This window comes from Leptinotarsa decemlineata, unplaced genomic scaffold (genome assembly GCF_025532065.1).
Source record: "Leptinotarsa decemlineata unplaced genomic scaffold, Ldec_3_MD MMD2_tig00026336_RagTag_RagTag, whole genome shotgun sequence".
NCBI lineage: Eukaryota > Metazoa > Arthropoda > Insecta > Coleoptera > Chrysomelidae > Leptinotarsa > Leptinotarsa decemlineata.
The window spans coordinates 1093966-1106558 of record NW_027412692.1 but is presented as its reverse complement, the minus strand read 5'-3'; the positions used below and the strand labels follow the sequence as shown (position 1 = coordinate 1106558).

Sequence of the window (12593 nt, the reverse complement as noted above, 5' to 3'; positions counted from 1 at the left end):
GTACATACATTTTATTAATAACGATATCGTTCAAAGCACTTTTATTTCATAACAGAAAATTAATTTTCTTTTCGATGAAAAACTATTATATGTATCTTGGAATTAACTAGATTTCAAATTATCTGATAGTTTGTCTGAATTTTTCAATAGTATACGAGTAACTATTTCATATTAAAACAATAAAAAGCAGTAAATTCGAATATAAAACTTCGGCGCCTTCGCCTAAATTAATATTCTACCATTCGCCAAAATTTTCCTTTTACCATGAATACATTAAAAACTCTCAGATTTTTGTTGGAAATGTGAAATAATTTTTCAAATTCAATTGTGATCCTACATTAAAATAATGGAAAATTCATGCATCATTTTTCAGGTATATGGTGGAATATTTGACACAAATTTTCAAGCTTCCGTATTCGGACCGTGAAATAGTTGTCAAAATAACATAAACAAGGTTTTTATCAACCTTATTTCGTTTACACATTTAGGAAGTTCTATATTGAAATTGTCATATTTTTCAGATTGTGTAAAGTTGAAATACCTGGAGGAGATCGATAAAAACTTTGATTTCTTCCACAGAAAATGACATTCTTTCAAACACATACAATAAGTATCTTATTGCATTGCAAACCCATAATCCTTTGAAGCTGTGCTTTCACTGCCCAAATTTTTCAGAAAAACATAAGTGGGTTGAGTAATACCTCACTGGTATTACTCAACCCAAAATATTAATAAATACTTTGTTTACGAAAATATTTTCATTCATTCAGAAGATATCGAGCTTTGCAATGCCAATAATATATTGCTCGAAAAATGCAAAATTTTATTGGTTCTCACTTGAAGACATATTGAGTAAATGAAATGAATGCTCCATATGTCATCCACCAACCTCTATACAATGATACAGGTTATTTCCAAACTATTGGTATACAATGTCATCGTGAAAGTTATGAAATAATTCAAATCAGAAATACAACAGAAAATTGAAGTTATCACCGCAAGGCACATGCTACTGGGTAGTTCTGAGCCAACCAGCGGCTCAGAACTACTCAGCTTTTCTCATCATTTTCGGGCGAGTTGTGAATAAACTGTAATCGCTCCCATCACCCCTGAGCTCTCATTTCTCCACTTTCCACTAATACACTATGAAATGGTTTGTAATGAAATAAAATAACTGAATTTTTTTTAGTGCTGAATGGTTTTGAAAAAAAATATGTAGATGATGTACTAAAAAATTATTCGATAAGTCCTAGGTAGCAATCATCAGAAAACTCTCCTCTACGGTATTGATAAGATAAAAAATAAGGAAATCGTTGGGGTAGTATTCACATATTTACTCAGGTTACGCTACGCCCAACGATTTTATAATTTTTTTATCTGATCAATACCATATATTTATGGAAAGATTGATGTGATGACTGCTACCTAGGACCTTCCGAACTATTTTTTAGCTTTTAGTACATTATCTACCGTTCAACATGATTTTTTTATTTGCCTCATTTGTTGTTAATTTGATAATTTGTTGCTATCTAACTCCTCAATACATAAACCTTTCAGAGACTTTACTCGACTCAGGGCCACTTTAGCTTATCCTTATATACAACTGCATGGTCTTTAGTGCTGCCTCGCATTTTGTGGACAGTTAAAGCCCATGACAAAATGTATGGCTTTATGGTGGATAAGACGTACGACGTCTCTTCCCCAAAGTTGATTTGAACTGACGGTACATCTGTTTCGTACATCTGAGTTCGACGAAACCGAGGCCAAACAATTTCTGTAGCCGATAGCGCATTCACCAATCCTTTCGATACGTCAATATTGGATCGCAACAATATTGGCGGTAGTGGTGAAATAATAGGTAATTTGTCATTTCGTAGCTGCGGCCATCTTGAATTTGAACCTTTTCTAAAGTGTACTACCATACCATTAGTCAAGCCCTGTCATTTGATACCCATATTGAGGTATAGTTGCAAAAAAATATGTAATCCGCCATTTTGTAGCAACAGCCATCTTGGATTTACAATCATACAGAATTCATTTATTTGTATTGTCATCAAAACTGAATGTGTGTATCAAATATCAGATCAATCTGTCAACAGAAAGCGGGTCAAACTCCAATTACTAAATTTGTCCCAAACAAACAGGGCGAGCTAAACTATTATATTGGAATATGTTGATGGATTTCGGTGTATTCTGTAACGTGAAAAGTTGACTTTTATCAACAATACATTTCGTAACAACACTTGTTACGAAATGTATCATTTAATTGTAGAAATCATAAAATACCTGTATACAATTTCAGAGTTCCAATCTAGTAAACATCAGTTATTTTATTTTCTTGATAACTCTGTATTTCATTGCATAGTTGATGTAGTCTGGGGAAGAGAAAAAGAAACGAATTATTAATAATGAAATAAAATTCTCAAAAAGAAGGAATGCTCAATGAATACTTAATTCAAAGGAGAAGTATTGCTATTGGAGTACACCAAATTTCGTCAACGTGTACGTCACGGCGCAGAGGACGAGTTTTTGTCAATACTTCTGGTTGGAGGTCAACCTGAAAGGATTTTGGGTGACGGTTGAGAAACGAAAGTAGAGTGTGTCACGTCAGTTACCATTTTTGTGTTGGGCATTATTTTAGTGGAAGCCTTTCCCTTAGAGGAGGTGAGTTTTTTAACCATTTGATTTCTGGAACCAATATCACAACCGAGATCACTTTCTGTAGATCTGCCGGTTTCCATTAAGCTACGGACAAGTACAGCCTTTGGTATTTTCCAAGAAGCGTGGGTCGTCCAACCATCTCGAACGTTTTTGTTCTGGTTTGGAACCTTTTGGATCCCCAAATACCGTCTTTTGCTGTCGACCAGTTTTGAAAAAAAAGAAAAGTCGAATTGCTCCAGTTCGACATATATCTTTCGAATCCAGGATATTTATAGTATCACCTGACAACTGAACTGTTCCGTTTTCTAACCCTCCAGACTACATCCAGAATCTACTCGACCTCTCAGACAGCCTGTTGCTGATGACATCCAAAAAAAGAAGGGACTCATTTGGTGAGGAATTTCCAATTTTTTACATCGGAGTTGATTTCCACTACACAGACAACCTATTTTTGGAAACCAACTATATACCTGGTGTTTCGTTTTTGAATTATATGTGCCTACATGCATGTAACGATTCAAAAATTATTTCCAACGTTTCAATAATTATTTTGTGTAGACGTAATGAAAGTCATATGAATTTACTTTATAACGTTGTTTTGTAAGATCCTACTGCAGCTGCAGTGGCGTCGTATTATTTCATTTGTTGTGTTACTGGATCACATCCTTTTTGTAATGAAAACAATAACCGCTTTTTTGTCTACCATATTTTGGTTTAGTCTGCAGCAACTATTAAATAATTTTCTGACTATGCATATTTTTATTTCTTGATTTTAGCAAAATCAAATCAAGTGGCGCCCCATCCAAAAAAAGGTTGTTCCACAAAATAAAAAACCCACGACCACTGCTCTCCCAATATATTGACTGCCGTTAGCAACTTGTTACCTTTTTTTTGAAATTCTCTATTAGCCGTGGACTTTCATTCGATCATCATAAAAAAATATCAGAAAGAGGTAATAATTCGTCTGAGGTTACAAACGAATAATATTCCTATACTAAATTTTACAGACGAGTCCTTTGTCTACCATCTGAGATGTTTTTGATGTGTATTTGTAGTACTAGTTCAATCATTACCTTTAAGCCAGTTAGCTCAAAGACGAATTAATAATTCCAAACAAAATGCCACGAAGTTGTCGTGCTATTATAAAAATAGAACAGTTTTGCCTGCAGGAACCTGAATGTTACCTCTGAATTTCACCTCGGGGATAAAGAATCGAATGCAACAAACCATGAAATTTAAATTCATTCTTTCCACATGAAGTGAGTGACAAAACAAAGATGAAATGAGTATTTGTACTTACTTATTGAGCATGACAGATCTGGGTCTTTATTGAAACTTCCGCTACCGACTTAGAAAAATGTAGGTATAATGAAAACTGAATGATACAAAGTGAGGTTAGGTAACATAGTTCATATTCAAACTCATTATTACATTTTATTTTATAATTTTCACTAAAAAAGGTTTTACAAAAATCGTGACATGTGTTTTGCTATACAATTGCTTTCTCAAGCATAAAATAATGAGTTACTTCTAAATTACAACTATTTTATACTCTAACATGTTATCTACTTGTATGCCTACTTTCTATTGAATGAATCTACCTGAAAACGGGAGGTATAACTTCATTAACTGTAGGAATAAATCAAATTTTCGAAAGTACCGTAATTATATTCAGTTTTTCATACCAGGAAATAAACAAATTCAATAATGGCGAATTATTCAGTTCAGTTTGATCATTCATAAGATATTGTGAGTTTTTGAATTTGTTTATTTCCATACTGAATCCTGAAAAAAATTTCTTCATGAATCACGAAAACCAATACTGGCAATTTTCCTTATAGCTTATAACACCCTTATACCACAACAGATATGGAAATGAAATGGAAAAAAATAGGTTGTTCTCAAGGCAACACAGCTTATTACTTTTATGAGTTATATCGATAGATACAACTTGTTATGAAGGTCAGAAGGCAGTGTGTCGATGTGACAATGCCATTTCAGAGACTGATCTAATGTGAACCCCAGAAGCTTGATTTTTCCACCCATTTGATTTGGAGATTACCTGAAAATCTAATTCTTTGTGTTTTATTGAGATTCTGATTGAAAATATCCGTTACGAACTATTCATCAACTTCCTGTTTAACTGACATGATAAAACACTCCAGGAGGTATTTATCATTACTTCATTTATATACCTTGTGTTACATCTTCAGCAAACATAATGCATGTTGTGAGTCATACAACATATCATCTACATATATTATAAATAGAGTGAGTCTCAAGACCTACTCACTCCGTATCTGACCATTTGAAAACCAGATTTATTTTCATTGAAGTAATTCGCTTGTTGTCTGTTTGGAAGATTTGACTCAGAAAATTTCAATTTAATACTTTGAATTCCGTAGTATTCAAGTGTTTGCAAGAGAAATTCGTGAGACACAGTCGAACTCCTTGCTTGGGTCACACATAGTTACTGCAGTAACCCGGTCCACTTCAGAACCATCTAGTATATCCCCAACCAGCTCCTCAACGGCTTGAACTGTGGATTTTCAACTCCTAGAGCCGAACTGCTTTGGTGTTTGTCTATATAAGATATCAGTCTGACATTCACGATTTTTTCAATTATTATATTCAAGATATTATTGATAATGGTATGTAGTTCAATGAAATGTCTCTGTCTCCGCTTTCATAGATAGGAATAACTTTCGTTATTTCAAATATATCCGGGAAGTTTCTGAATGAGAAACGTAGATCGATTAGATTAGATTGATTTGAAATGTAGCTGCTTCTTTCGTTTGCTCTATTCACTTTCGATATTTTCCCCTGAAAACTTTATAAGCCTGTTCATATTTTTCAGACTTAGTTGCATTGCTGATACAACTAAGTCTGACATCAAATAGCTGAAATTCCCCCTTGAAGTTGTTCAATACTAATATTGAAAAATTGGATCTCAGAACCTTCTTTGAGCATAAGAGATTTTTGTCTGTAGAAATGATATATACCCTCACTATCATTAACGGAACATATGAGATACCAGGCGCTCTCTCGTCATATAAAATCTTGTCACAGTAACGCGAAGCTCTACGTCATGGATCTCCTTTCCCAGCTACTCGTAGGTCCTTCATAGACCAAAGGATCTGATCCTGTGTCTATAGAGGAGATGGACATGAAGCCAACAGTCCTACCTGTAACATCGTATCAAGAGAAATAGCTTCTCAATATCAAACGAGTATCAAACATAAGGTTAACAATGCCTCATTGAAAAAAATAGAACAGCCATCCGGCGTTGCGGATATGCTACGTATGTTAAACCTCAATGGAATGAAATTCAGCTCATTTTTTCATCAACAATAATCCCTTTTTTTCAATACACTGACTTGCTACTTGACGGAAATTAATAACACTATTATTGATAAAGTAACAAATTAAACGATTAACTGTCATAAACAAATGTATTTTCAATAATATATCACTAATCTCAAACTAATTTATTTACAACACTTAGCAACTAACGCTTAATTCATCTCCACTATTTGAATTCCTTGTTTAACCGCTTGATTCACTTTTTGAACTCCCTCTTGGGTCGGGAAGCCGGACTTATATATCGGTAACGATCGTTTCTAGAAATCTGTAGTCGGTTCGTTTCTAGAGCTTTACCGGCGGTTACCGACTGCATAATTTTTGCGGTGACGTCATGTGTTTGTTCACTGGCCGGCATATCGGTCAGGGGCGGCTTCAGATTCGTTACAATAATAATGACAAATTCTCACAATATATAATTTATTACAATTCGCGTTTTACTGCAACAGTAGCTTCCTCAGTTGGACTGGTTCTCTACACTACTTCGCAATGTAATACATACAAATTATGGTCGAAAACAGGTAATAACAGTCGAAAAAACTTTTATAAATTATGAAGCATTGAAAAATAAACCTTTAGACTTAGTATTTGTTAGAATAGTTTTAGATGCAGTGTTCGATGTATTGGTGTTAAGTATCTTTACCTTGGGTCAGTCCCTCATATTACAGGTAGCTAAGAAGGCCTCGGTGCTGAAAAGAAGGAAATCTCGGAATAGGATGGAAGTGAACACATCCGGAGCAAGAACGGAGGTGAATACTCCCGGTCCGGGTACCCCGTTGGCGGACACGCCAAACGTTCAATCAGTTATGAACAATCAGCCTAACAAGGCACTCTCCGATACTGACGTTATGTTCTTCATGGATGAACAAAAAACAGGTTTGTTTTGTTTTCATTTTTTATCTATAGACTGCTGCAAAAATATTGATTTTTTGTGAAATGTTAAACTGACGTAGAATGAATCGAAAACAAACACTGCTTCCATATCATTCATATCCCAATGACACCAACTTGGTTTATGAAGTGGGCCTTGAGAAGAGTGTTGAGGTTATTGTGTAGTAGTAATGTGTGTTTCTGATTAAATTTTGAAGAAGACAAAATAGACATTCATCAATGAATGCTTATTTTTTTAGGAACATGAAAATTCACTTAATTTTTTGAAAAGTCCTCGTATTACTAGCAGTGATTGATCATAGTTGAATTTTGAGTTATATTTCATTCATTATATTAGAAAAGAGAGAAATATTACACCTATGACGTCTTCATATACAAAGCATTCATTTACCATTTCGTCTGGTATCGAACTGAATCACAAGGAGTGATGGAACCGAAAGATATTCATTATGATGTTGATGGAGAAATCAATATTGACTTTCAAATAATTATATCAGAACTTGAAATTCATAATTACCAATAACAAACAAAAACTCATTGCTAGATGTGGATTTTCATTAAATAATCATTAAAAAAGGTACGCTCAGTTTCTTCATCAACGGTCATACACATGACAGATATTTCTGCAAATATGTCTTCTATCATCATTAAATTTCTACTGATCATTGAGAAAAAATTGAAAATCAGCTTATTAAACGGTTATTTTTCAAACAATTTTCAAAGAATCTACTAGAAATTACACCAGATTTCTATAGAAAAAACCCAAGAAACATATGAATGTGGACTCTTATTTTGAAGGTACACCTAACAGAATCAGGAGAGGTGAAAGGGAAAGTATAAGGGGCGCAGTGTTCACAAGTCAGACAAGTACTGTGACAGAAGCAGCTAGCGATGACATCGACGATTTGGATGCTGAGCTGCCAAGGGTTACACAGTGAGTATTCATTTAAATGATTCATGCAAGAGAAATGTGAATCTGTACATTCGTTTCAATATATTCAATAAATTGGGGTAGCATCAGAATTGTCTAAAGTCAGGTTACAGATTTAGTGGAGTTGTTTTCTTATTTTTCAAAAACAGAACACAAGCACTACCGGAAACTCCTCAAGGTACTTTAAGAGCCGTGCCTGTTTGAAATTAGCGATTCACGTTGGATTTGAATCGCTGCAGATAAAATTAACTTGGAAACACGTTCTCAGGAAGTTTATTCCACTAACACGCAGTTCTCCAAATGAAAGAGATTTCAAACAGTGGAGTTCGAGGTATACTAAGTTGAACCTCAAAACGATGAGCAGCCACAGTCCGTCGCGTTTTTCTGATATGTACCGCTCTTGTTGGAATCAAATGTGCCGAGTCACTCTAGAGCACAGATACACCAATATGTTGATGTGAAAAATACATATAACTACAATGTATAAATGTCTGTAGAAGATGTATGTGATTAGAGTTATGTAATCTGTAGGTCAACTTCTCCATGGTTTGTTTGTTTTTTTTTTCATTTAAAAAAAATAGGGTATTTGTTTGATTGATGTGTGAGTGATGTTCGATGTAATTTACCTATTTCGATTGTTTCATTATAGGTATAACCTAAATGTTTTATTTATATAAACTATATGTAATTTTGATGTGATATCTGTATATAATTTTTCTAGTGCTTTTTTTGTTCATGCTAAATGTTTCTATTTATATTAACTATATATGATTTTAATGAAATATCTGTACACAATTTCTCTAGTACTTTTTTTGTTCATACCGAAAGAAACTTTATTTTTTATATTTCGTTCATTGTAATCTATTGTATTTTAAAATGATATAGCACACGCACAGATTTATCCTTCTGTGGGAACTATATTTATTTGTCGTTAACTAAGATTATTGTGTATTTCAAATTGAATAGCAAATAAATATTATTATTATTATTACTTGAACACCTCCCGTGGAAGTATCTATAAAAGAGAGACAAATCTCCAACCTGTCTTCGATGTTCCACGCTATCAAGGTTGCAAGTGATGTTCGCGTCTCCAATCAGGCAGATGGCTTTTTCCTGAATGGAATCCAGCAGATTCAGGCTATGCTCAGGAACGGAGCTCCATACATGAAAACAATACTCCAAAGAAGGCCTGATCTGAGCTTTATATAGCATCAAAAGCTGCTGAGGTGTGTAAACTTTTCTGGTTCGGAACAGTGTTCCAAGCTTTTGAAAAGCAGTCTTTGCGATTCCTGCATCATGATTGTGCCAGACATATTGGTGTCCATTTTAACCCCCAACAAACTTATCGAAGCAGAAAGTGGAATTGTCTGTCCTGGCATTATTATATCCAGTTCGAAGACATTTATCTTTTTGAAAAAAAACGATGCTTGGGTTATCGTTGTATTGAATTGAACCTGGTTACTCCCACCCCAATTCGAAATCACCTCTAGATTCTCATTGAGATATGCAATCTCCTGCTGCCGGTGAAGATGTGCAGATGTGCAAGGCAATATATTGGATTCATGGTTTTTTTCCAAAAAGTCATTTATATAATGAAAAGACGGTTGGAGACAATATGGATCCCTGGGGAACACCAGCGTTGATGGTAAAAGTATTAGAGAGATATCTATCGACGGCCACTTGTAGAAAACGTTCTTTTAGGAAGCTGGAGAGCCATCGAAGTTTGGCCAGCAAACCCTCATGCCACACACTCATAAGACCTTAGACCTATCAAGCGCTACACCTCTTGACTCTTCATGTTTCTCGATTGTGTTATTCCTAATATGGGTGACATACGGTAGAAGGTCGCGTGTTGATTTTTGTTTCTGAAAGCCATATTGATGATCGCTCAAGATGTTGAAGCCTTCCAAATATTTAAGAATATGGTAGTTTACGACTCTCTTTATGATTTATGCTAGCAAAACGACTGGTCTATAGTTCTATACATTTGAATTCAATGTTTGTAACTGATCTAATTGGATCTACAAATTCTTCCAAGACTTCTGCGTCAATTTGTGTTTCCATGTCAATTTGGGACACAGAAAATTGCATCCAACTAGGTTCGCCTCTAATTTTTATATTTTTCCGCAATTGATTTTTTCAGAATACAAAGTAGTATGTGTTCCCTTTCATGAGTTTCTTCAAGGTTTCATCAAGGTTTTGCTGTATTGCTCACATACACCTAATTTCTTTGCATTCTCAAAGGTTTTTTCTTATATGTCACAAAGAAACACCTTAACACATTAGGTCTAAGCAGTTCTTAGGTCTACATTGTAGGATTCTAAATGTATTATTCGGAGGTTCTGATAAATTAGGATTGAGATATGAGACTGAAGAAATTCATTAATTTTTCTCATCAGACATGTTTCGTAACCGTAAAAGTCATTTTCCATTATAAACTCTGAAGAATAGTTACCTAACTATTTCTTTACTTTCATCACCACATTGGTGGAATTTTCGGACTATCATAAGAGTACATTTTTTTAAGTACAAAACACAAGCACTGTAGAAAAATCCTTAAGGCACTTTGAGAGCGGTGCCTATGTGAAAGTAGTAATTCACATTGGATTTGAATCGCTGGAGATTAAACCATTTGGAAAAGCGTTCTTAGAAAGTTAATTCCACATAAACGCAGTTCTCCAAATGAGAGAGTTCTTGAACAGTGGAGTTCGAGGTGTACTGAGTTGAATCTCAAAACGATGAGCAACCACACTCCATCTCGTATTTCTGATAAGTACCGCTCTTGGTGGAATTAAATGTGCCAAGTCACTTGAACATTTCCCGTCAAAGTATCTAAAGAAGAGAGACAAATCTCCAACCTTTCTTCGAAGTTCCAGACTATCAAGGTTGCAAGTGATGTTTGCGTCTCCAATCAGGTAGATGGCTTTTTCCTGGACGGAATCCAGTGGCTTCAGGGTATGCTTAGGGGTGAACCTTCATACATGAGAACAATACTCCAAAGAAGGTCTCCTCTGAGCTATATGAAGCATCAAAAGTTGCTGAGGTGTGTACAGTTTTCTGGTTCGGAACAGTGTTTCAAGCTTTTGAGAAGCGGCTTTCGCAATTTCAGCGACATGATTGTGCCAAGACATATTGGGGTCCATTTTTACCCCTAACAAACTTATCGAACCAGTAAGTGGAAGTGTGTGACGTGACATTAATATCCGGTTCGGAGGCGTTTATTTTTCTGGAGAAAACCGGTGGCTGTGTTTTTGTGGCATTGGATTGAACTTGGTTTCTTTCACTCCAATTTGAAATTACTTCTAGATCCTCGCTAAGATATGCAACCTCCTGCTGCCGGTAAAGATTTGCATCCGCCGCTGATGTTCTGGAATCCAAATGAAATGACGAAACGAGTGTGCTGTCGTCAGCAAAGCAATATATTGGATTTTTCGTCTTTTGCAATAAGTCGTTGATATACAATAACTAGTACTATGTTGCTGTATCGCTGCTGTTCCAATGTTTTGACCGAATCAGAATCAACAAACTTAGGCCAGCGCAGCGTTATAGAGCAGTCCTTCCAAAATAGTGTTATACAGCGCCATCTAGTGGCGAGTTACAGAAAAATTGATAGCCTAAAAACCTTCTCTATGAAAAATTACTCATACATGTCAAGTTTTCTCTTAATGGTCACCTTTGATCCGTCCACTGTCAAATTCCGGGTACGGAAGTTGCTCCATTCATACATTTTTGGGATCTCCAACGTTGTTCAAGTCAAGACCTCCGGATGTCTCCCAATATTTCTTCTGTAGACCGAGTCTTGTTCAATATAATCAGTATTAAACTTCTCCCTAACCTTGGTTAGTACTACCCTCATGACAATTCAAAGAAGATTGTAGTCTTATTATTATCATTGAACGTACTCGTTAATATTTCTTTTTATAGTATCGTGTGTTGATTATGTAATTCTATCATTTTTAAGTGACGTGTATAATAATTTGGAATCGAATAGATTGGTTGATTTATTGAGATTCCTGCTCTTTATGCCGATGTAGATGATACCAGCGAACCGCCCCGGCTCTGCAAGGGTGCACTGCTGATACTGATACTATATATAAATTCACCCACCGGAAATTTAAAGGCATACAGAAACAGTGATGAAAAGGAAACTTTATTTTGTGAAGGCACCTTTTTCCTCCGCGGCTGGCGCCTCAGTCGGAATATTTAAAAATCCTTTCTTATTGCACATCTACAACATAAAGCGAACATACATACAAAACTTCAGCCTCAGAAAATATACGTGCCCCTTATACCCCCACGGGGGGCGTTCCTGCTGGAATATTTGAAAATTCTTTCTTAGTGCACATCTTAAACCTAAGAAGCATCTATCTTAGCTCCCTAAGACTTACCAGTACGAATAAACAGAGATGAATGAGTGTTAAAAGGGTGTATAGTATAGATTTTTAGTTTGAACGTCTATCTTCCCACAAAAATGTTTTCTCATGCACTTGCTCAGGAGTCATAGCTCCATCCATGGTATTTAGTTTTCTGATCTAACTCCCGAAGAAGTTTTGACATGAAAAATGGTAACTTCCGTACCCAACATTATCTGTATCAAAGTTTCTTCAGTAGTAAGATCAGTAAAATATCTGTCACACATATCGGAATTTTTTCCGATGGAAGATTATGCAGTGTTTTATACTAGTGTCAAATATAATTTCCTTCAAATTGTTGTGTGTTCGAGTTTAACGGATTCATCTTCGGTGCAAAA

At 35.3% G+C, this 12593-nt stretch overlaps 1 protein-coding gene across 2 annotated transcripts in view; it reads left to right on the top strand.

Moving 5' to 3' along the window:
- Window positions 1-12593, top strand: part of LOC111505605 (KCNQ potassium channel) — a 204561-nt gene that overhangs the window by 168386 nt on the left and 23582 nt on the right. The window contains exons 9-10 of one of the 2 annotated variants that reach the window (XM_074183370.1): window positions 6690-6897; window positions 7711-7846. In XM_074183370.1, coding sequence (XP_074039471.1) covers window positions 6690-6897; window positions 7711-7846 — 344 coding nt within the window. Of the gene's footprint in view, window positions 1-6674; window positions 6898-7710; window positions 7847-12593 lie in introns of both variants that reach the window. The other variant, XM_023160448.2, reaches the window with a different exon arrangement.